Here is a 25,532-nt window from a genome sequence, read left to right as displayed (position 1 = left end):
TTAAGTAAGAAATTAAAAAAAAAAGTATAGGGCAGTGAGAGTGCAAGCCAGGGGAGGAATGTGGACAGGAAACAGTCGTGCTCGAGCTCAGTACAAGGCAGCTGCGTCCAGTGTGAATATGCCCTTAGAACGTGACTCGGCAGCTGCACTGCACCTGAGGGCCGAACCTTTGGCCTTCCTCTGTGTTGCGCTGTTGGCAGCTAGACCAAAAATAATGTCTGCAGCTTTGAATACTCTGGTCTGGCTTATGTCTCCTCTCCCTTTGCAGAGAACTGGCAGTATTTCGATACCGAGTGTGCGGATGGCTGGTGGCCTCACAATGGTTTTTGCTACCGAGTGCTGCCAGAAGCAGAAGCGGGAAGCTGGGAGGAGTCTTCTCAGGAATGTCATTCTTACGGGGCAAATCTCACCAGCATCCACTCCTTGTCTGAGGTGGAAATGCTGGTCAACCTCCTGGCTAACTGTAAGGAGTGTTATGCAATCCAGATATTTCGTGCTGTGTTTGTTATCCACCCTAAATGCTAAATTCTGCGGTGTGTGTGTCCTCATATTTGACAGATTCTGGGGGGAGTACAGAGGTGTGGATTGGACTTTGGAAACAGGCGTTATTGCCAGCTGTAGAGTGGTCTGATGGCTCACCAGTAACTCTCACTCTCTGGCACCAGTATCATCCTCTTCATAACCTGACGGATGGAACACTGTGTACCAAAGTGGACAGGAAGGTGGGAAACCCTGTGTTGGTGTAAGAACGCTGCAGTATTTGCATTTCTGATTAAGCTGCCCGTTTAAAAAACAAACAAACATCTAATTAAATGAAATGTTAAATATGCCCACTTCTAGCCTTTTATTATTACCAACACTTGAACAAAGGATATTTCACCCTAATCTATTACCAGGAAAAGTGCCAATCTCATTTTTCAGTAGCTGAATGCATTACCATCAGACTCCATTAAAGCAGGTTTTAATGGACTCGTGATTAATAAGCTACAGAAATAGCCGCCAATTTATTCTCTGTCAATCAGCTAATAAATTAACCATCTAATTATGTCAGGGTTAATCACTTTATAATGTTTGAATGCATTCATCACGGAACGCATCATCTTTGAAAACATCTTTCACAGAGTGGCAACTGGCTGCTAGCGTCTTGTGACGAGCGACTGGCTGCTGTGTGCAGAAGAGAGAGCCAGAATGGCGTTCAGCACCATGGAACCTGGGAGGAGGGCTGTCCTGAGGTAGGGAAACAAGAATACCCACAAACACACACAAGTTCAAATGTGCGATTTCTTTGAGCAAGATAAGAGAAGTCATCTTTTGGCAATATGTGAGCTTTAAACTTTGTCACATTATATGACGGCATGACACTAAAACGACCTCTGATAAACATTTACTCACAGCAGGGCAAAGCTGAGAAATCAAAAGAAACATCTACAAGACTTGGGGTTAGAACTGAATCATTATGGTACTTGTCTTTACTTTCAAACATGAAAGTATTGCTTTTTTACAGTAAAAAATAGCTATATAGTGAACATTGTAAAAATTAATATTAATATATAATATTTAAGTATTAAGATTTTTTTTCATTCTGATGAGAAACTTGACATTAAAAAAACAACTTATTTCTAGTTTTTCAGGCATATTGTGTGCTGTGTAGCATTAAAATAGCTCCACAGAGATCAGGACTTGTGTTAGAAAGTGCCACATGTCTGCTGTGGTTCAATTTCTGGGCATTCTGCTCCTTCAAATGCACAATTAGCTGACTCATTCAACCTCTGACGTGTTGTCTGGCATGCATGTTGCTCCTTGACTGTGTTCAAAGGAATATCAGACTCCTGAGTCATCAGGGTGCTTCATGCCCTGAAACAGGAGGCCAGAAATTACCCCGATGACACAGTATCAGTGGACATGCTTGAGTAGTCTGTGAATTTTTCTGACAATATTTAACGAATCAAAACAAACTAGACAGGAAACAGGAGCGACGGGGGGGATTAGGGGGTTTTCTCACCTCTTGTCCAAACATGCTCACCACATTACACGCACACGCACAGGCGTGTATTCTTGCTGATATGCATATTATTACAGTATTATCATGTTAGAACAGATGTAACAGGTGAGTTTTAGCAGTTATGTTAAAAGGATATTTTATTTAACATAACTGGCTTAAGTGCGATTTTTATAAGGCAGAAATATGATTGTTGAGTGCTTTAATAAATAGAATAGAATAGAATTCAACTTTATTGTCATTGCACATGTCACAGGTACAAGGCAACGAAATGCAGTTTGCATCCATCCAGAAGTGCTTTAGCCATGATATAGATATATTACAATATATATTAGCAATAATATAGATATGTAAGTATATTACAGAAATGGGTCTATTATGGTATGTTATAATGTACACGGTATGAAGGTATGTTATGAATATGCTATAACTATAAGTATGTACAGGCTATGAACAGGATATAAATATGAAAAACTAAAAACTATACAGAAATGTGAACTATGCAAGTTATAAACAGTTGTAGAATTAAAAATTATCGTATTATACAGAATGATAAAGACATATCGTTTGACTTATTTATCAGCCAGTATTAGTTACACTATATTGCTAAAAGAAGCAGTCTGCGTGTTGGACCAAAGAATTGATTGTGGACTTTAGGCGGACCAGGAAACCCTTGACCCCTGTTTCAATCCAGGGGTCGATGTGGACATTGTAGAGGACTATAAATACCTCAGATTACACATAGATAATAAACTGGACTGGGTTAAAAACACCACTGCGCTCTACTGGAAGGGCCAGAGTCGTCTCTATTTTCGGAGGCGGCTGAGGTCTTTTAACATCTGTCCGACAATGCTCAGGATTTTTTACAAGTCGGTTGTGGTCAGTGCTGTCCTCTATGCTGGTGCATGCTGGGCCAGCAGGTTGAGGGTTGCAAATGCCAACAGACTCGATAAACTTATCTACAAGGCCAGTAATCTTGTGGGGACGGAGCTAGACTCCCTTAAGGTGGTGTTGGAGATCCGGATGTTGTCCAAGATAAGGACAATGCTGGATAATACCTCCGACCTTCTCCATGACGTGCTGGCCAGTCACAGGAGAACATTCAGTGAAAGACTGAAATTACCCAAACGCACCAAAGAACAACACAGGAAATCAATCCTGCCCATCTAATCCACACTACAGAGTGCAATAGTTACATCCTTTTGCACACGCTCTACAGTAAAATAGCAAATCACAAGTTTTACAGGTTAGAGTAAAATGTCAATCATATATATTTCATCTCTGTAACCACATAATTTCATTAGGGATTAATAAAATATTGTGATTCTGATTCTGATGATTGATGAGAGCAGAGTCAGGCAAAGCATAAACAACTAATCTACAACTTGTAACAATTAAACTAGATTATTTTTAAACTGCTCTGTCGTCTTATCTTAGCAAGGACTCATAAATAGCAACACATAACAAACGGTAGGAAAATCTATTTATGTTTCATGTGTCTGAAAGAAAAAGATATCAGCTGACATACTGTATTGTCTTCTTATGTCATCAAATATCTATATTGGTTTTGAAATTAGTCAGGCCCTATCTATCTCTGAGTGATCAGTGCCACCTTTCAGTTCCTCTAAAGCTACAGACACATTTCAGTTGTTCACTTTTAAATGATTTAGTTTGTAAAACGCCTTAATTTGTGTGCACAAGCTTAATTTTTGGAGATTATAGAGAAAATAGTAACTGTAGCACTATTTGGCTGAAATGATGTTTTCAGTGGCACAGAAGAAGCATCTCAAATTCTGCCTGTGCTGACTGATCTGTTAATAAAATCCTCATTTTTTTTCTAAACCCTGAATGTATTGTCCGTGTGTAATAACCGTATATGTAACTACAGCAACCGATCGAGCAGCATGATAATTAGAGATTACAGCCTCTGCGGTAAAACCAAAGATCAGTTCCAAGCACCAAAACAATAACTGCAATGTTTTTTCCAATCTCGTGTTTTGGAAAACCAAATTTTTCTTTTTTTGGTTAACAGTAGCGGCTTCGAGTGTGGTCTTCTGCTGCTGTAGCCCATCTGTTTCAACTTTCTATGATGTGTAGCAAATACAGAGATGGTCTTCTGCATACTTTGGTTGTAACGAACGTTTGTTTGAGTTACTTTTGCCTTCTTACCAGCTCAAAGCAGCCTGGGAATTCTCATCTGACCTCTAACATCAACAAAGCATTTTCTCCCAGAAAACTGCTGCTCGCTGGATATTTTCTCTTTTTTTCTCGACCGTTCTATGTAAACCATGGAAATGGTTGTGTGGGAAAAAACCCAGCAGATCAGCAGTTTCTGAAACCAGCCCATCTGGCACAAACAACCATGCCACGTTTAAAGTCACTTAAATCACCTTTTCTCTCTACTGTGCTGCTCAGTTTGAATTCTGCAGGTCATTGTGACCATGTCCACAGGACTAAATGCACTGAGTTGCATTTAGATTTTTGCATTAACGAGCAGTTGAGGAGGTTTGCCTAATAAAGTGGAACAGGACTGTATGTGTGAAACTGTCATGCTTTTACTTACATTACCATAACAACGACTTTAACAAATTATATGAACTATAAATCTGTGTGCAACAAGTACAGAAATGTATAGAAAGCCATATTCTGTTGCAGTCTGTACTGAGGTCCTGACCACTCGTGTCTACACGTCAGGGATCATTATTCACTATAAGTAAATAATAGCTGCTGTGCCATGTGCTTAAATATACCTTTCAGCTTTCTCTCTCTGAAAATCCCGTTGCTTTATAAGAGCTGCCTCGATTTAATAAAGAGAGGGAAAAAGACTCCTACAAACAGCTGTAGGCAACAACCAAAATGTCAGCTCCTGTTAAGCTTCTGGCTAAACCTGGATTCGAATCAGTGGCATGAGGGGATGATTGTTCAGCCTCATTAATCTAACCTGTTACGGCATCAGGGACATTTCAGCGAGTAATAGATGGAAAGCTGTAGAGCAAAGCACATGAGGCAAAACCCGACAATCTGTAAATAGAAGCACCATGCATATTTACCTCTATCGCTGCTCTTTAGATAGTTTATTGAACAGGAGTGCTGAAATGTGAACAATGATGACGAAAGGCAAAATATGTCTAACCTATAAATCCGATTTTTCTTATTTTGGAGTTAAGCAGTGAGAGAGAGCCTGATAACGGGTGTTTTTGTGGGGGGGTTTAGGGCTGGAAGAAGCACGGCCATTCCTGTTACATGGTGACAGGTCAAGAACAGAGCTACGAAGATGCCCTGATGGGGTATTACTGCAAGGGTTCTCTTCTCACTGTGGAAAACAGGTGATTTATCAATTCATTTTTGAATTTGTCATTTTAAGTTTTTACTCGCATTTTGCCAGTTTTCTTACTTTTCTCCTCTCTTGCTCCACCTGCTGGCAGGTTTGAGCAGGCGTTTGTCAACAGTCTGCTGAGTGAAAGTGGGGCCAAAAGTAGCATGTATTACTGGATTGGTCTCAGGGACCAAGACCAGGGGAGGAAGGGAGAGTACAGATGGCTTCATCATAACGGCTCCTCTCTGCCTCTCACCTTCACAAACTGGAATAAACACCAGCCAGGTAGCCCAGTGTTTGGAAATGTTTGTTTTTTAATTTGACATTAGTAATAAAATCGGATTCGTAAACATTTTCACTCTTTTTTTTAACTCCTACATCTTCTGCTTTCACTAGTCAGCACCGGTGGCTGTGTCGCTATGTCAGGAGGACCTGCTCTGGGCCGCTGGGAGGTGAAAGACTGCAAGATTCACAAGGCCTTGGCTGTGTGTAAGCAGAACATCAGGAGCTACCATGATGTTCAGCTGCCAGAGCATCACATTGATGCCTACGCCCCGTGCCCCCCAGGGTGGGAATCAAACTCTGGGCTGCTCCACTGCTTTAAGGTTAGATTATCCTCCTATTTTTTTATCACACTAAACAAATCACCATGCGCTCTATCTGATGTGGATATTTGCTTTTTTGTTTTGTTTATCACGCTAAGGGTCACTGGGGACGGTGTCCTATCCCATCATGCACTATGCAACAGGCAGGGCTACCTGGGGTCTCACACATTCACACTGACAGGCAATTTATTTTCCTGATTTCCAATTTCAACCAGCTCTACATTTAATAGTTATTTTCATTATCAGTTAAAATGTCTCCTATAGTATCTGTTTACTCCAGTTTACAGCTGCAAGATATTTACTTCAATACAATAGACAGATCCTAAAAGACATTTTAGGGTCTAGAGCTTATTAACTGTCTGTCGCTTGACTAATGAGTCGATCAGCTTACTATCCCAGCTCTGAAAATGCGTCTCAGTGTGTGTTTGTTTGATCAGTACTGCACTCCCACACTGGTTTTATTGAAAACCCATCCCCCAGATGGCTATAATTTTGCTGTTGCCTGCCTTCTATGAACATCTTCTTTGAGCTGTTCCCTTATAAACGAGGGATTGCGGCATATTTGATTTAACACATGTTTACACCACGCTGCCCTTCTGAAGCAACTCACAGCAGGATCAGTGTCCCCCCCGCCCCGGTCTCAAACTGGAACCTTTAGGAAGTTAGGCAGATGTGTAAACCACTTGTCTATCCCCGCCATACATCATGATTACTAATAGGATTGATGTTTTGATATGTTTCCTCCTCTTTCTTGTTTATAGAAAACGGTGTGGAATAGCTGAAAAAATAGTTAAAATGCAGCACATCTTACTATAAAACTGACGCAGCGCTACAAATCAAAAGCGGGATGGAATAAACCATTATTTTTAGACATAACACCCCACTGTCAAATTGTACCCCAGCTATCAGCATGTTTCCGAGCAACGAGCACATAATGGGATACACTTCTGTTCTTTGGACCCTGTAACCCTCAGCTGACTCCAAGTGTTGCTCTTCCAGGTGTTCCACAGTGAGAAAGTCCTGATGAAGCGCTCCTGGGTGGAAGCAGACTTCTTCTGTCAGGCCCTCGGGGCTCAGCTGGCCAGTTTCCAACACTATGAGGAGCAGGTGTTTGTTAAACAGCTCCTCAGTACCATGTTTGAAGGGTTGGTACTCATCAGTACAGGAATGTTATGGGACGATTGAGATGATTTTGTTTTATGTGCTTGGAGGAGTGAATATAGAGTTTAATTATTTGGTTTTGGAGAGCAGATGTCCACCTTTTTTATGGTGTTAGTTGTTTAGTTGTGTGTAGGAGACTTAGATTTGAAAAGTTATTTATCGCAGCAATCTCGATATCAAGAACAAGGACAAGTTGACCACAGATTCTGAAGTTACATCAGGGCGTCTTCATTTCCAGATAAGACTGATTTAACTCTCTGACGCATATTTCTCAGATTCACGTAAGAAAGACGTCACTCAAATTAGAGATAATTAATCTCAGGATGTCTTTGGGGTCACTTTGACTTTTTTTTTTGGTTCATGTTTTCTTAAAAATATGTTTTACATTAAGCTTAAAAAATGAGCAGACACAAGTTGTAAAATGAGTTTCTCATGTAGATCAGAGCAGTCCAGGACTTTGAAGCCCTGAAGTCATACATTTGTCTATTTTTACATGTAAACGGAAAAACAGTCATCAGGTTCTCATGTTTGTTTTGTGGCAGCAGCTCGGAAATATAAATATGAAACAAATGGTTAGCCAATGCAGTGTTGCTAAGGGGGTGGGCTATGACTTCATTTCTAGGTCTTGGGAAAAAATGAATCAAGGTTTATTTTGTATGACTGCAGAGGATGAAACCAAAAAGAAATTAACACATTCAAGTCCATTTTACAATCTCAGTTTAAAATAGCACACAGCTGTCAATCTGATCATTACAAAAAACATACTTATCTATTTTATATAAATGTTTTTATTGATGTGTATAAATGTTCCTCTCACATATTTGTTAGTTTTTCTTACATGAACAGATACAATAATGCACACACACACACACGCTTATATAAAATTGAGAAAAACAAACAAAACAAAACAAAAACTAAGATATTAATCAGCTGGTAGAACATTTAATTACTTGCAATAGTTTACGAAGGGGCCCCAGATACGATAAAATTCTCTGTATTTGCGAAAAGGGCTATCGCAGTTTAAGAATGGCATCACATCTCTAAAAAAAGGAAACGAAGGTGTTTGAGATGCAGAGGAGTAAGATGGAACGTCACCAAAAGTGACAGGATATTTTGAAGGTGTAGGGTTTAGACCATGTTGACTGGAAGCCCAAAAACAGCAGAAAAGGGTCGTGCGATTGGGTCCAGAGCCTTGAAGAATACTGAATACGCTCCAGAGCCTGGAGCCTTGGGCACAGAAAGACAGTGACCAGGTCACATGGGGTGCCATGACATCGCTCACACTCCATCACTTGTGGGTAAATCTCAGAAAGACGAGACTTTGAATAGTAAACCCTGTAGCACTTATCTATTTTGATGTATATACACAGTTTTGTTTTGCACAGCGAAGACTTTGATGGGTTTTGAGGATTTTAATTGAAGATCATTTGTGGACGGAGGATCTTTCACTTCTAGGAGAACTGCCTGGCTCTGTGGCAACAAACTGCACAATCCAAATAAGATCGAAATGATGAGATTAAATCTACAGCTAAATCCAAAATATAAAACAAGGGAAACTGTTTCTCCTCACGAAGGCTAGACAGTCTTCCAAGGGGTGATGGGAGGAAAATCATTGCCGAATATCCGAGTCCTAAAAGGTTAGAAGACCCGTTTATCTGTGGCTGTGTTTGTACTGTGCTTCTCTTTTTTCAGAACAGAGGTTCGTCGGTTCTGGGTGGGTTTAAACAAGAGAGACCCTGAATATGCCGGAGCTTGGGAGTGGTCTGATGGTTCTCCTGTGAGTACACAGAGACATTCACTGAGTGTCCTGGTGACCCATCAACGCTCCATGCAGTGTTACAGATTTGTCTTTGTGCAGGTGGTGACGTCGTTCATTGATGATAAGAGCGAGGAGGATGACAGGAGGGACTGTGCTGCGTACAGTGACCTGACCAACACGTTCATGCCGCAGCTGTGCGACTCCAAACATGAGTGGATCTGTAAGCTGTCCAGAGGTAAACACGCACAAACACATTCACCTGCACTATCTACACGCACATGCTGCTTATACACACATCAGGACTGCATCATTTACCAAACTCTGTTTTACATTGCAGGTGATAAACTGAACAAACCCTACTGGTACACTGAGCGTAAGTAAAGATTGTCTTTAATTTCAACATTTGGGAACTTCATAGAGGGTTTCCTTTGTGTGTCTACAGTCTGCTGCTGGGTACGACTACATCATTATCATGTGACCTGCTAGTTTAAAAAAAAAAGTTTTGAGAGAAAGTGCTAACCGACCATTTAATGAGCATAAAATCCAGCTCTGGTAGCAGGCTAAGCCAGAGCCACTTTTTCTATATTTGTGTCATAGCCAGGAGTTTGTCTATATGTAGTCCTATCTTATTACGTGAATTTGTGTCCTGTTTCTGTGCTTGTCCTCGGCCACAGAGAGCGAGCCCTGGGTGTTTTACCGTGGAGCTGAGTACCTGCTGGCCAAGCAGCCCTTTGACTGGCAAGCTGTCTCTCTGGCATGTCAGATGATGGGAGCCTATCTGCTGTCCATTCACTCCAAAGAGGAGCTCAACTTTGTCAAGGAACGCTTGCGGCGGGTCTGTTACTGCCGCTGCTCATAGACATGGATTCTACTTTAAATCTTTAAATTCACAACCTGTTCAATTCAATTCAATTCAGTTTTGTTTATCTAGCAAAAATCACAAAAACATATTGCAAGATAAAGACCCGACAATAATAAAGATCATCAAATGACCCCCCATGAGCAAGCACTGGGTGACAGTGGGAAGGAAAAACTCAGACAGAACCAGGCTCAGGGAGGGGCGGGGCCATCGCAGGCTCGGGGAGAAAGACGGGACAAAATAATGAGATTCCACAGAAATCAGTTTTTATAATCACTTTGAGGTGGTAACAGAATTCATTTCCAGATTACTTGTTAGCATTTTATTTATTAGCATTTATTTCTAACATTAATTGTATTATAATAGTATTTGATGCAATTAGTTAAAGCCAATTATATTACACAATTTCTTCTTTATTATATTCTAATTCCTACTCCACTTTAATAATTTAATTTAAATGTAATCAAATGGAAAATTATTCAATAATTTATTGAATACATACATAAATACAGTAAATATATATAAAAAATGTATTTTGATCATTTTAATACTCCTGATGAAGCTCGAATGGGCTAAAAAGTTGATTGTATTAAATTGTTTTTTTGTCCCTGCATCACACCTGACCCTCAGTATACATTTTGCATCAGATAATTTTAATTTGACAATTTTTTTTTAACAAAGTGGCATCAGCTGTTGTTGTTATTTTTTAATTATTGTTATTAAATTTTATTTATTGAAGTTGCAGGTCTAACATATCCCCACTACAGAACATGAAAGACAGACAGACTGTGTCGCTGTTGTTGACTTCCAAACCTTGTTGGGCTTTTATAGCCACAGTAACCAGATAAAATTGAAAGTATTCAGTTAAATAAATCCACAATACATTAATATTGTAAAGCTACAATAAATACACATTAGCTGCAGAGGAAAAAAAATGCAAAACTGTTAGGAAATACAAAAAAAGGAAATACATTTTTATTTTATTTTGATGATTATGATGCTTTAGTATAATTAATTAAAATGGCTGCAGCTCTAAATGTGCTTTTAGCACTAACCTTTGACCTGAACTGTGAAAGATGTAATATTTGTGACTGGTGTTAGTTTATTTCACAGATGGCAGGCCTTAATGGAGAATGCTGATTGTCCATATTTAGATAAGCGATGTGGTATTTCACAGCTACTGTTCACCATGCTCCTAGCATCTCTAGCACTCTCTTGACTTTGGATGAATCTACAAGGAGGCTCCAGGGCTAGATTTTTTTTTAAACAGTTGAAATGTAATTTAAGAAAACAGAAATGAATGAAACTCAGAGCAAAGTGGTTTATATTTCCTTAAGATGTGTTTTCAATGATTTCTAATGTTAAACACTATTAATTCTCTTAGGATTAATGGTCCAGATGAGTAATCCTACTTCCTAATTGCAGTGATTTCAGTGAAATCAGGACCTTTTGAGGCATTTTCTTGTTTTCAGAGATCCAGACAAACAAGCCAAATGAATGCGCTTAATCACAGAGGTTTGTCTCCATTGAATGGGCCACTACATCCATTCTTCAAACAGTTTACGCACACACTGATTGTACAAGCATGAACACAATGGATTTCCTGACTCGAGTGTTTACAGACGCATAGAGACAAGCTAAAATGCGCCTCATATGTGGACCCTTTAATGCTCGAGCGCTCCCAAAAAGCCTTTTGGATCGGACTAAAGAAGTCTCTTGTGGCGTCGAGGCTTGTGAGAGGATAATGAGAACAAAACAAGGCAGTGAAAGAGGCCAAGAACAGACTAAGCAGGGTGCCTGAAAGGCCCCTCATGTCAGGAGCTCTGAAAAGCCAATCTTCCGGCCTGGTGAAGGATGGCTCGCGAGTTTTCTTTGTCATTTATTTTCTGTTTACTGTGTCTCTTCAGCTCTCGCTGGGCCCGACTGACTGGTGGATTGGCCTGTCCATTGGTCCGCCTGGACAGGAGGTCAGGTGTGTGGGGATTTTTTTTTTTTTGGAGCTTGTATCCTGTTTCTGTTACTGTGAGTGAAAAAAATGCTGATGTTATTTTATAAATGTCAGACGTGATTTATAAAATGCAGGTCTTTCGAAGGCCTGTGCGTAAAGGTGTGGTGTTCTGTTTCAGTTTGTGAAACTTGTAAAAGCGAGGAAGAAGAAATGAACTCACGCTGCAAACTATTGCAGATTTGGTGAAATGGGCCTTAGATGACTAAGGAAAAGCAGTATAAACAACTGGCCTTTAAAGTGGGGGGAGGGACATAAAGTGGGTGAAAGACAGTGGAAAAAACAGAAAAAAGCTCATTTTTTTTAAAATAAAAAAACTTAAACAGAAGTTGGAAAAAGTCACAAAATTGCAAAATATTTCAAACGTTAATAAATTAGAATTGTGAATAAAATTTAAAGCTAATCTTCACTGTCCATCACTTAAGTCTCTACTTAAATTACTTCTAGTCACTTACATAAAGTGACTAGAATAGCTGCAGTGAAATCATCTGTGTGGTCTCATGAGGAGACAGTAACATAAAGAACATGTTTCCATCAGTAACAACATCATCTCTTTAAGTTGATGTTTTGACGTGGAGAAAATCACTGCGTTCGTACCTCAATACTGCATTTTCTTTTTCCAATTTTGGGTTAAAATTTGTCCAATATTTACATGGAAACATGACCGATATCGAGGCTCACAGCTGCAGCTTCAGGCGTTTGAGGTACGGTGGCTCACAGCACAGTTTGTAATGGGCAAATCTACTCCAGTTCACTTGTATGAGCATGACTGCATTTACTTATTGGCCAGCAGTTGTTAATGTTAGCTTTAAAACCAATTATATTAAGTATGAAAACAGCAGCAGTGAAACCCTGTCAGTCACAGGTAATGAGGTGGAGGTTAGTGCCAATGAAAAATGGGGTTATTAAGGTGAGAGCACTCAGGCGTGTAACAATCCTCATTAACAATTTTTTTTTTCATGTATTCATTTGCAGGTGGAGTGACAAGACTACAGTAGACTTTCAGAAATTTGATGAAGTGGCTGTTGGCGATGATCTTCGGAGAAGAAGGGCGTGTGTCACCATGTCTTCTTCGTCAGGTAAGCGCGTGCACATGGAAACGCTCGCCCTCGTTCGCGTGTATTACCCTATGCCAGCGCTGAGATCTGCTCTGTACGTTGCAGGGAAGTGGGCACTGAGCAGATGCAGTGATCTCCATGGATACGTGTGCAAGAGAGAAACTGTGTCTGTGGTGGAGACCCCTCGGGAACCGCACTACATTGGACGATGCCCGGAGAAATGGCTGTACTTTGGACACAAGGTTCAGATAAACGCTTGCTGTCTGTGAAGGTTCTCAGTCATCCAGGTCATCGTAGTCTAAGGAGCTTGGAAAGAAAAGCGTCTGGACTTCTTTAAGTTGCTTGAAGACGTTTCACCTCTCATCTGAGAAGCTTCTTCAGGTCTAAGAGTCAAATGGTGGAGAGTCCCAGATTTAAACCCAGTGGGAGTAACCCCCCAAAGAGGGACATAGGACCCCCTGATGATCCTCTACCTAATCACATGAGCCAAGGTGTGAAAACGGGTGTGGGTCACAATCAGCCATGGTGTCGGGTGAGCTCATTGTGAAACCTGGCCCCACCCTATCATGTGACTTCCTGAGGTCAGATTGCCCAGGGCGTGAGTGGGCGTTAGCAACACGCTCAGACAAAAACTGGTTCACCCAAAAGACAAAACTCCAAAACATAAACTTAACAATGTGGTGTATGCTGTACAGTGTAGCGAGGAATGCCCATACCTCCACATTGGAGAGACCAAACAGCCCACTTCACAAGCGCATGGCACAACATAGAAGAGCCACCTCCACGGGACAAGACTCAGCAGTTCATCTGCATCTAAAGGACAAAGGTCACTCTTTCGAGGATGCCAATGTTCACATTTTGGACAGAGAGGACAGATGGTTTTGAAAGAGGAGTGAAAGAAGCCATTTATGTCCACTGTGAGCGACCATCTTTGAACAGAAGTGGTGGTTTACGACACCAACTGTCTGCCATCTATAATCCAGTTTTGATTTCCCTTCCCAGATGCCTTAACACCCACTCACACCCTGGGCCATCTGACCTAATGAAATCACATGATAGGGTGGGGCCAGATTTCACAATGAGCTCACCCGAAACCCTGGCTGAAATCTGGGACTCTCCACCCTTTGACTCTTAGAACTGAAGAAGCTTCTCAGATGAGAGGTGAAACGTCTTCAAGCAACTTAAAGAAGTCCAGACGCTTTTCTTTCCAAGCTCCTTATAAACACTTGTTCACACACATGCACGCATATATTCAAATACAGATAATGAGACATTTGCATTAGTCTGTGGTAACTCTCCTAATCTGGTGACTCGTGCAAGGACACTGCAGCTTTCTAAGCTTGTTAAGTTGGCATATCTTTAATAGCAGCAGCTCAGAATGTGTGCATATGTGCGCTTTTATTAATGCTGTTGTCGGCAACTAAAATTTCAGATATATATCTATAATACTTTTGTGCAGTGTCATACCTAAAATACATTATATCTTCACGTGCAACATTGTAATTTTTAGTTTATCCCACCAGATGAATTTATGCCACAGTCAATTGCTGCTCCTCATGCTGATCAGGACTGAATCAAACTTGCACACAGCGATTGCCTAATGCGAGGATATCAGAGCCATTTATATGAGGGACCACACACAGCGGGCTATGATCTTAAGTGGGCCGGACCAGTAAAAATCCCCTTTCTGTCAGTATAAATAACTTTAGCTGCATATTTAATCCCTGCAATAGGTCAGTATAAGAAAAAGAAGTGCAATTTCAACAGTTTAACCACATGTTTAAAAAAGCAACCAAAGCAATCTGTCAGCATGACTGTCAGGGCTTCAATTCTTAAAATAAATATTTAAAATTACAGAAAAAACTTCTGGTAGCTCATTGCCCAGACTGTTCTGTTATTATAAAGCTGGAAGTTTTTGTTAATTCACAACACTTTTCTATTTTATTTATTTATTGTACTGTGGACACATTGTAAAAAAAAACCCCAGAAATTTCTATTGTGGATAGATTATATTCAAATATAGATTTATGAAAATACAGTTAAATGTCCAAAGTCTTTTCCTCCTTCACATTTCCCAAAGATGTCCAGTGGGTTGGGTTGGAGTATTGGCCGATTCTGACCCCCGGGCCTAATGTTTGACACCCATGGCCTTTCACAGCTTTCCCCTTTTCACAAAGGTGAGAAGGTGAATACTTGCAAGATAACTTCCCAAAAACCTGCAGCTGCGCTTTAGCCACTTCTCTACAAATGCATTTCGTTTACTAGAAGAGCTCACAGATGCTGGCAGGGATACCAAAACCAAATGTGTGCAAGTATTTCCCACAAGTAGCCTAAACACCGTCGAACACCGAGTAAAAACCGCTACAGCGAACATGAAAGGCAGGAAATAATAGTCGCTCTTTTCAGTAAATCATCTGCTTTGGCAGTTACTGCCTCTCAAAGCAAACCTGCTGTCACCGCCCTAATCACAGAGGAACCGGGCAATCTGCCAGTTCAGTCACCTCAGCAATCTGTAACTGTTCACTGTTAAGTAATATGTACAGTATATCTTATTAATAAACTGTGTTAGGTGTGTAGGAAATAAAATGTTTGCATCTGTTGACAATCCGTGTATTGCACACTACTCGACACTGCTACGACATTATTATTACGAAGAGCAAACTGCACAAAAGTGGCTCATTTTACCGTCTGTGCTTCCTCTAAATTCCCAGCTGCATTTGGGTTTAAAGCAGGATGTTTGTGTTTCCATTCACTGTTTCTGGACTGTTGTGTTTTTAAAGAGCAGCCCCCCTCCCCCCACCCCCCACCCCCACCCTGACAGCACTCGAGCTGCATCAACCTCACAAGAACCAGCACATGCTCACATGAAGCAATATCAATCGATGATGAATGATTGTTTAAATTGTGGATTTTTTGGCGTCATCGAAACCATTATTTTGAAATAAATGCAATAGGAAAAAATCTGGTAAAGACTTGACACAGGATCTGAGAGATGCATCTGACCCTTCAGTTCATCCATCTACTTTTCACTGAAGCTTCAGCAGAAATGTTATCAGTGGAGGGGTGGCTGTCAAGAAGCCATTCCTAAGGAAGGGAAACATGGAGAAAAGGCTGAGGTATGCCAGATTACACAAGAACTGGACTGATGAAGTGAATCCAAATTTCAGTGTTTACACAGAAGATCAGGAGAGGTACAACATCTGTAACATCTGGTGGCATCTGTAAAACACGGTGGAGACTCTATTGTGGTTTGGGACTGGATTTCAGACAGGGATGTTGGGAATGTTGTCAAAATTAATGCAATTATGAAGGCAGAAAAGTAGCGTTGGAGTTTGATCCAACATCTAATGCCATCTGGAAAGTATCTAATTGTTGTCTTTCTTATTTTTTTGCCTTATATGCTGTAATTCCATGTATGTTTATGCATTTAAAAAATTGCTGCAATTATTTCCTACTTTCCTCGAAAACTCAAAAAAAATGAGAGGTGGCTTAAGACTTTTGCACAGTACTAGAAGGGAGAGAAACACGATAATAACAAAGAGACTCAACCTTTTGGTTCATAGTTAATGGGGCTTGAACTCCTTAGTCAGAGAAACCTTAACTGCTTTCAAAATACAACAGAGACGCTGTCATTTCCTCGTGTAACGCGACCATATTTCTCTCAAATTGAATCAAGAAGCAGAGCTCTTGTTGCTGAAACTTTCCCTTTTTGTTAACCAGTAACATTGTGGTTACATTACCTCCTCCCTCCTACATGCTTTGACTTCTGTATCTTTGAGTCGTGCACACTCCAAACAACAGTCCTGTCAGTGATCTGGGATTTGCATTCATGTTTTGTGTGTGTGGTTGTGTGTGTTGGCAGTGTCTCCTGCTTCACCTCCCTACCAGTCCAAAAGAGGGAAAGAGTTGGAAAGATGCCCAGTCCATCTGCTCTTCTTTTCAAGGCTCGCTAGTTGCCATAGAAGATGAGATTGAACAAGGTAGAGTCTTAGTGAACTGCACAACCATGCGTCAATGATTCGCTGCACAATCACTGCCTGAGAAGACAAACAGCTTTATTTCCACTTTTTTTTCCTGTCATGTCATCATTTCTGTAGCCTTCATCACCATGTTTCTCCAGGGAAGTGCTGTAGGTGTGTGGATTGGGTTGCGAGATGAGGACACCATGAAATGGACCAATGGGAGGCCAGTCAGCTACACCAACTGGTCTCCAGTAGAACCAAAGAACCCTCTCAATGTAAGCTGTAGAAAATACCTGAAGTTCACTTTATTAACTGCTAGAACTGCTAGCATATTCTTAATATATGAGCTTGTGACTGTGTGAATATGTAGGACGTACCTTGCTTTTTGTCCTGTGAGAGCTTAGTACATCCAAATTACAGTCATTTTATATTAGATAAGGAGAAATGGCTCCTCCCACTGCTGTAAAACTGGCCCTTCCAGTGCAGAGATTTGAAGGAAGGCACAGATGATTTGGGCATGTGCAGAGGAAGGATAGCGGAGAAAGGATGTTGAATATGGAGCTGCCAGCCATTAGGAAAGGAGGAAAACCACAGAAAAGAGTAATAGATGTAGTGAAAGAAGACGTGTAGACTGCTGGTCTGATAGAGGAGGATGAGGGGAAAGAGTGAGATGATGGCAGGTGATCCACTGTGGCGAGCCCTAAAGGGAGCAGCCAGAAGAAGAATACAAAAAAAAGAATAATTCATTAAAGCTGTGCAAAATGTATTCGTTCATCTCATTACTTTGGCTTTAGACACTTGGAGTATGAATAAAGTTGATTTGATTGCAGTTTTTGGGCTCAAGTCGTGACATTTTCATAGTTTAAAGTTTTGTTTGACTTTATTAAATATGCTAAAGTTATCGTATTAAAGAAAATCTGGTGATTCTGGGGCAGTCAACTGGGAGGTAGTGATTCACTGTTCCTGAAACGAGCTTGTCGTGAACAGAGGTGACACATGCTAATAAATGTGCTATTGTCAGTAGTTCTTTAGTAGTGGTTCTTTATGTTCTCAGGAAGACACGTGGCTCCAAGGATATACTGATGAGCCTCTGTGTACTGTCCTGTCCAACAACCACAACTTCCACCTGACGGGGAAGTGGTACGACGAGAAATGCAGCGAGAGCGGGTATGGCTTTGTATGTCAGAAACCTCAAGGTAAGGCTCCCTCAGGTTCTCTATCTTTGGTTTTTGTTTTTTTGCTCTGAAGGTTTGGATGGATGGATGGATGGATGGATGGATGGATGGCAAAGCTAATTAGCGATCCATTAGCTGTGTATGAACTAATCCATCATGCTGAACCCTGAGTTCTCCCCACACTCCTCCCTGCTTTCTTGTCACAGATCCATCCAAACGCCCCACCCACTCGTATCACCACCTTCTCCCAGAAATTATTGAGTACAGGAACCGCAACTACAAGGTTGTGACTGGCAACCTGAGCTGGTACGACGCGATGAATAAGTGCAAAGGCCATGATTCTGACCTTGTGAGCGTTACAGATGCCTACCACCAGGCTTTCCTTACTTTCCTTGTCAATAGATTGGGAGCGCCGCACTGGATTGGACTGTACAGTGTAGACGTATGTACCTTCTATCCTCTTATCTGTTATGTACTGTATACCTCTGTAGTGTGTTTGTGTGAGATATTACTGTGTGTATCTTTAAACAAATTCTTTTTGGACATACACAGACTGCTTCCGATACCTAAACGGCTTTCTTAGTTATGTGCGCCTGGTTAGCCTAAAGGCTAAATCACAATCACCAGGTTTTTGTCAGCTGTTTGGGGAATACACATTTTTCCCTAGCAACTAGATTGTCACACAGCAGTCTCTAGGCCTGTATGACTGGGGCCATCTTCACGTGATCCTACACACATCACACATCAAGTTAGCGCCACATGGTTAGTGGTCACATGTCTGCAAAACCTCAGTGTGAAGAGTTCAGAGTTATGCAGTACATTTTTTGTTAAAAAGCATTTCTACCAAGCTTCTGTCTTCCGATTTAACGCATTCAATTTAATTGTTATTAAGAAGGAAAACTTCAAAGATTTAACTTCAATTAACTTACATTTGTTGTTTTTTGGTGGGTTTTTTAAAATGTTATTATCTTTTCCAGCAAAGCTCACTTTGTCCTTGCACACTTTGTTTTTTTGCAGAAAAGTCCACTTCTTTGGACAAGACTAAAAGGTTACAGATCATTAAGCATGCAGATGAAAAGGTTGCAAGTTGTGAAAGCAACAGTGAGAATGAAATACTGAACAAAACAATCAGTATTAACCTCAAAGCACAACCACATATGATGACACAAAATGACAGCACATCCTTATTGCTGCACACTAACAGAATAATAAGCAATAAACCGAAGACATTACACCAGACGAAGCACTCAGAGTGCAAACCTTTCCCAAGGCAGCTCACTCAGTGGACAGTATTTGCTTTTAAGTAAACAGTATTTGTTTTTGTACATATATATATATTCACTTTGTTTTCCTTGTTCCTTTTAAATGTACTTTAAGATCTTTGTAGTCCAGAAAAAATAAAGCATCTTGGGATCTGCTTGAAAGAAAGGCAGACATGAAATGCAAAAGTGATATCAGACATCAAATATGACATGATATTTGAAGGAAAACTAAAACGTGATACTTAGAATCCCCATACGTTATTCTCTGTATGCTTCTATGTTGTCGGTACAAACATTGGCAGTAAGAAACAGTCTTAAATAGCTCCATAAAGCTGTTGATCTGTTGATCTCAAAGAGAGGTCAGAAAGTGTGACATGACATTTTAAATCTTTATGCACTACTTTCTATATGTTACACACAACACACTTATAAGGCTTTTTGTGAGTTTTAAATAAATCATTAAGTTGGCCTTGAAGACTTTGGTGGATGGAAGCCAATCTTTAATAGCTTCTTAACATGAACCCACACTACATACCTTTTAGCAGAATGCATTAAAAACTTTTCAAACCGTTATGTTTACAACCAGAATGAGCCTCACACATGTAAACACAACCAAAAAAATATATCCTCCTTGGTGTATATATAGTGTACTGCTGTCACACAGTTGAGATAGCATTGTGTGCCAACTTCCTACTTTCTAACAGTCTGAACAATCAGATTAAAGGGACCTGTTTCAGTGTCATGGGATCTGATTTGTGACTCCTGATAGGTGAGGCTGTGGACTTCTGCTGACAAAGGGAAGTGATATTTAGACGTTTCTGGGTGTGTGGGATTTAGCGGAGTTGAAGCAAAAGCATTTGATTATCGTTTACTAGAGGACGTCACTCTAGTTGATATCACTGTCTTATTCCTTAGTGAGATTTCTGTTGGCGTGTTGCCCATGTAGAGATCTCGTGGGCACGTGTTTTCCCGTCAGTCTTCCTAGCCACTGTAAAATATCGTGAGCGTCAAGACAAATGAACACAGTGTGTGAGGAGCTGATTTCCTCTATTATATGTATTTTATTAATCATGTTAAAGATAAGCCAGCTACTCATTTTTATTGTAGGGTCTGCCTTACAGTATAAAGCGCCTTCAAGCGCCTGTTGTTGTGATTTGGTGTTGTATAAATAAATTGAATTAAATTTTAGCAAATTTTAGTCAGTAATACATTGACCAGTAGCTAGATGCTTCCTCAGAAACATATATCTCCTTAAATAAAGTGTTTTGATTTTTAAATATATAACACAACAGATGGTTTTATGCAGTAAAATATAGAATAAAATGTGTGTTGGTCTGAAGAAATACACCTGACACACTGGTAGAAAGCCAGCGCTAATGACAGTTTATCCACGCGAGCGTCAGCACTGATTGCAGGAACGTTTTGGTTGCTTCTTATTTAAAGTTAAGTCATGACTGACACTTTGTGACTGTGCTTCCTTACAGAGCGGCATCAATTATCAGTGGTCGGATGGCAGCGACACAGTGTACACGCACTGGGACGCAGCCGACGACGATGACGACTTTGAGACCGGCGAGTGCGTGTACATGGATGTGAATGGAGGCTGGCGGCGAGCTGACTGTGAAACACTGCTGCCAGGAGCCCTGTGCCATGTTCCCCAAAGTCCCTCCAAGCCAAGTCGGTGCTACTTCAGTGAAAATCCGTGCACCCGACATTGCATCTATTCAGCTTTTGGTTTCTGTAGTTCACAGCGGAATGTGTGAAAATACCCATTTCCTGCCTTCTCCTGCTGTCCCTCGCAGGCAATAAACCGTTAACCGCGAATGTGATGGCGTGTCCCTCCACATGGGTGAAATTTGGACATGGTTGTTACAGCTTTGAGTCCGTGGCGGAGAAACGTAGTTTTGAGAAGTCAAGAGAGCACTGCAGGAATAAAGGTAAGCTATTCGTCGGATATGACTTACAGTCACTACCAACGCAGCTGCTATCTGTTAATGTTTCCAGACCGATAGCTGTAAATGATCTTATTTCTCAGCTGTTTTTTCAGACTGTGACATGACGTGTTGCTTTTTGAGTTTCTTTAACCTGCTTTACTTTGTCAGACAGGTTCTATTTAAGTGATTTCTTGATTCAACAGGTCTGCCAATAATCAGGCCTGGGTGTGGCTAGTGAAATTAAGTGTGGTTAATCCCAGTTCATTCATGATTCACCAGGGAGAGAAACTACTTTTTCAAATAGGGACAAATAGATCTGAAGAGCTTTTTTCCCTTAATAACTGAAGCCATCATTTTAAAACTGCATTTTGTGTTTACTCAGGTTATCTTTCTCTAATATTAAAATGTGCTTGCTTATCTGAAACATCCGAGTTTGACAAAAAATCTCGAAATCAGAAAAGGGGGAGATACTTTTTCACAGCACTGTAGGACCACATGCAGCACCTAGATTAATGAAGCTTAGCTGAACTTGGCAAGAAGTTCAGAAGCAGGATGAAACAACGAGCCTGTCTCTCTGCAAAGATAACATCCACCCACAGCAATAAAAAGTAAAGTGTAAAGTTAAGCTGTGTTTTGTTTTGTTTTTTGCGGCGGGTTATTTGTCTGGTATTTTCTTTGATTTTTTCCTTAAGACGTCTCTTCTCACCTGCCAACTTCACAGTTATAACAGGACAGAGCCAAGTTGTTGTTTCACCCTGCTTCCTATCTTCTATCTCTTCTAAGTCAGGCTAGCATTCTCAGCTTATCTGCTCATATATTACATTCAAAAATGAAGGTTAAATTCAAATGTCTGCCTTTTAGTAAGAAAGCAAATAAATATTTTCGTCATATTCACATTCCTTTACAACACTAATTATCGTGAGTGTGTCATGTTTCTGTTTTTGTCACCCACTAGTCAACACCTCCGATGTCCTGACCATTGAGGATGAGACAGAGAACCGTTTCATCATGGAGCAGCTCTGGTCATCGAGGTTCCTTCCCCAGACCTTATGGTTGGGGATGCACTTCAATGTTGACAGTAAGAGTCAGTCGCTTTTCTGTACCATCAGATAAACACAAAGTCGTGTCATTAAAGTGAGGAATCTGCTTTTAGCTGACTCTATGGCCTGGGTAGATGGTTCACCAATGGAGTTCACCAACTGGCCCCACAAAGGTCCAAACCCCAAGCTGCTGACTGAGGATTCCTGTGTCACTACTAGGGTAGTTGATGGTACTTGGCACTTTACACCGTGCACAGAGCGGCTTGGCTTCATCTGCAAAATCATCTCAGGTAACGTGAATCACAGGCTCCCAAAATCTGCACCTAAGTCACAAAGAAAATAAAAGAACTGACATTATAACAAAAGTGGAGTACAGAGAAGATTAGATACAAGACATAAAAGTAAACTCCTTGTTCACTCTGCTGGAGGAAGATTTGAATCAAACTCTAAATATTATTTCTACATCTTTCAGCTCAGTGTTTTGGTTTTCCGACTGACAGCCAGTTTTCAGTGTTTTGGGTGAAAACAGTAGAGCAGTTCCTTCTGAACACAAATCAAGCAAGCAACTATTTGGTGAAGTATTTTGCTTTCTCTTGGAAATCCATCCATCCATGCTCATCTGTGTTTGCAGCTCATTTTAATGCTCTCAACGTGGACAAGTCAAACTTCAAAACAGGGAAGGCAGGATAGTTTGGGATACATTGTAACACATCCATATATACACACACAGGCAGACTCTTATATATACTTTGTAGAAATATACATGTATGTGTACATATGCACATGCATATACAAAAGTGTACACATACACACACATTCACACACAAGCACACATACGTGAACATAAAATACATGATTACATATACACATGCATACATCGTCCAATGAGATAAAAGATGAGAATAGCTAAAACAGAATAAATGAGGTGTCAAAGAGATCCAAAAGCCTTTGGAAATAGATAGGTCTTTAAATTTGATTTGAAGATTTCCAAAGAGGAAGAGGATTTTTTGAAAGAGGAAAGACTGTTTCAGAGCCTAGGAGCGGCAATGGAGAAAGCCTTGTCACCTCTAGATATTAACTGGGAGAGTGGAACCAGTAAAAACATCTGACTGGAGGAGCGCAGAGTTTGAGTGGGTAGGTGCAGGCTAAGGAGATCAGAAATCTAACCTGGAGCCAAGCTTGGTGGGCTTTAAAAACAAATAATAAAACCTTGAAATCAACTCTATATTTAACTGGCAGCCAATGTAAAAATGCGAGTATCAGAGTAATACTCTCTCTCTTTCTGGTACCCCTCAGGAGCTTTGTGGCTGCATTTTGAACAAGTTGCAGGCGGGACAGGCTTGAGTGACAGATGCCTAAATAGAGAGAGTTACAGTAGTCAAGACGTGATGATATGAAGGCATGGATAACGGTTTCCAGATCTTTAGATGACAAGATATTTTTGAGTTTAGAAATGCTCCTGAGTTGGAAAAAACTGCCACAAACAACTGAGTTTATTTGTTTGTCCAGCTTGAGGGTAGAATCGAAAATGAAACCAAGATCTTTTACATGGGCGTGTACATTAGCTGATAGTGGGCCCAAGTCCTTTCTTATGAGACTAACAGAGTCTTGCTTACTGAAAAACTCTGTCGATGTCAGAGGTCAGAGAAAGGTAGTCAGACTTGTTCAAACTTATAAAAAGGCAACAGTAAGTCAAATAACCACAGGTTACAAGCACATCTCTGAATACACAACAAAGGGTTACAGCAGCAGAAGACCACACCAGGTGCCACGCCTGTCAGGCTACAGTTTGCGCAGGTTCACCAAAATAAGACGTTAGAAAATAGGAAAAATGTTGCTTGGTCTGATGACTCTCAATTTCTGCAGCAGCATTTGGATGGTGAGGTCATACCATGGACTAAACAACATAAAAGCTTAAATCCCTCCTGACTTGTATTTACTGGTTCATTGTGGTGGATTCACAGGTTTCTTTGTTTGTCTGTTTGTTTTATATATTTAGCTCTATAGAAATGGTTAGAAATCATTATTGAGACCTAAAATATATCAAATGTTCATATTGATTCTTTTGATAATTGTTGCTGCACCGTAACATAACATTTGAAAGCATAAACTTTTCCTATTTATTGATCTTTGCTGCATATTCTCACCTGATGAGTTCAAAACGGTTGTGCATTTCTTTTCCAGATGGAAATACTGAGGTGGAAGTGAAACCGCTGAATGGTAAAGTGCATTTCAAGCTAAATAACTTAAAAACATTGAATGTTTTTCCGTAGGTTTGATATGTGTGAGGACGCTGTTTCATGTTGCAGGGCCGCGTTCAGCTGGAAGCTCAAATACGTGGTTAAACATGCTGACCGCGATTCCTGCTGCAGTGTTTAAGCCCTTTGCATGCTATTTAATAAGAGGTTCACACATTAAATTTAGAGCACGACTACATAAGAGCTGCTGTTGTGCGTTTCAGGTTTGCATCACGGTGTCATCCCCGCTGCTGTGCTGGCAGCGTTGCTAATCTTTATCCTGCTGGCAGGGGTAATGTGGTTTCTGTACAAGAGGAGCTCCGGACGTTTCCAGCGGCTCCCCACGCTCGGCAGCGCTTATTTCAGGCAAACGGACTCGCAGGCTACGGAGTCAGATGGAAACGTTCTCATCGCAGACCTGGAGCCTCCCTCGGGAGAGTAGGACGCGTTGACTTGTTTCTTCCTCGAAGCCTCTGCTGTCCTCCTGTGCTCCGTCACCTTGTCACCGTCAGGTACAGATGCCGCGCTGCACTGTAAAACTGTGATGCTGACTCCTCAGGACAGTGGTGAGATGATGACGGCAAGCAGTTTCGAGCGCGTCTCTAGTTTTCATTTACTCGCACCATTTAGGTCACCAAACACTTGCAAAGACACTTGAAGACCACGGACTAAGAGATCACACAGACCAAGAAGGGACGCTAAAGAGCTTTGGACTTGTTTGAAGAGGTTCCGTTTGATGTCATCCAGGATTTATTCTGTTATGATTTGTAAACAGTGTTAAGGAGAATAATTTAAGACATGCTCTTGGGTTCTTTTCAGGGCAAAAAGTCACTTTCATTGTCAAGCATGAGTACGATTCATGATAAAATATTCTTTACAATGATGCTTTGTTCATTCAGACTTCTGTTGATGGGTCTGTATGCGTGGTACAGTATTTTGTCAGTATTACTTATTTTGTCATTTTTTATTCTCTCATGTGTACGTGCTGTATGTTGTTCATGACCAAATAAGTTCTGGGACTGAATGGATTTGCTTGGTTCTGGCTGCTGACGAAAAGAACACAGAGGGATATATGTTTTGCACAGTTTTATTTGTGTTTTAATAAATCGAATTTGGTTGAATGGTTCCTGTTAGTTTCATTATTACTTACTTTCAATTTG

At 40.6% G+C, this 25,532-nt stretch overlaps 1 protein-coding gene across 1 annotated transcript in view; it reads left to right on the top strand.

The window, feature by feature from the left end:
* pla2r1 (phospholipase A2 receptor 1) overlaps positions 1 to 25,498 on the top strand; it is a 29,411-nt gene extending 3,913 nt beyond the window's left edge. Inside the window, exons 7-30 of the mRNA XM_040010688.1 lie at positions 269 to 463; positions 559 to 722; positions 1,122 to 1,232; positions 5,213 to 5,325; positions 5,425 to 5,600; positions 5,712 to 5,920; positions 6,920 to 7,065; positions 8,774 to 8,858; positions 8,940 to 9,075; positions 9,178 to 9,213; positions 9,515 to 9,675; positions 11,607 to 11,671; positions 12,680 to 12,783; positions 12,868 to 13,004; positions 16,625 to 16,742; positions 16,860 to 16,999; positions 17,779 to 17,920; positions 18,106 to 18,341; positions 20,646 to 20,838; positions 20,964 to 21,098; positions 22,051 to 22,173; positions 22,249 to 22,425; positions 24,320 to 24,355; positions 24,597 to 25,498. Coding sequence (XP_039866622.1) covers positions 269 to 463; positions 559 to 722; positions 1,122 to 1,232; positions 5,213 to 5,325; positions 5,425 to 5,600; positions 5,712 to 5,920; positions 6,920 to 7,065; positions 8,774 to 8,858; positions 8,940 to 9,075; positions 9,178 to 9,213; positions 9,515 to 9,675; positions 11,607 to 11,671; positions 12,680 to 12,783; positions 12,868 to 13,004; positions 16,625 to 16,742; positions 16,860 to 16,999; positions 17,779 to 17,920; positions 18,106 to 18,341; positions 20,646 to 20,838; positions 20,964 to 21,098; positions 22,051 to 22,173; positions 22,249 to 22,425; positions 24,320 to 24,355; positions 24,597 to 24,814 — 3,356 coding nt within the window. The 3' untranslated portion in view covers positions 24,815 to 25,498. The remainder of the gene's footprint in view (positions 1 to 268; positions 464 to 558; positions 723 to 1,121; positions 1,233 to 5,212; positions 5,326 to 5,424; positions 5,601 to 5,711; positions 5,921 to 6,919; positions 7,066 to 8,773; positions 8,859 to 8,939; positions 9,076 to 9,177; positions 9,214 to 9,514; positions 9,676 to 11,606; positions 11,672 to 12,679; positions 12,784 to 12,867; positions 13,005 to 16,624; positions 16,743 to 16,859; positions 17,000 to 17,778; positions 17,921 to 18,105; positions 18,342 to 20,645; positions 20,839 to 20,963; positions 21,099 to 22,050; positions 22,174 to 22,248; positions 22,426 to 24,319; positions 24,356 to 24,596) is intronic.
* The last annotated feature ends 34 nt before the right edge of the window (positions 25,499 to 25,532 follow it).

The sequence above is a fragment of the Simochromis diagramma genome, unplaced genomic scaffold (genome assembly GCF_900408965.1).
Source record: "Simochromis diagramma unplaced genomic scaffold, fSimDia1.1 OVJJ01000603.1, whole genome shotgun sequence".
Classification (NCBI taxonomy): Eukaryota; Metazoa; Chordata; class Actinopteri; order Cichliformes; family Cichlidae; genus Simochromis; species Simochromis diagramma.
Note: the sequence above shows the minus strand (reverse complement) of the source record. Positions and strands in the feature narration are given on the sequence as shown.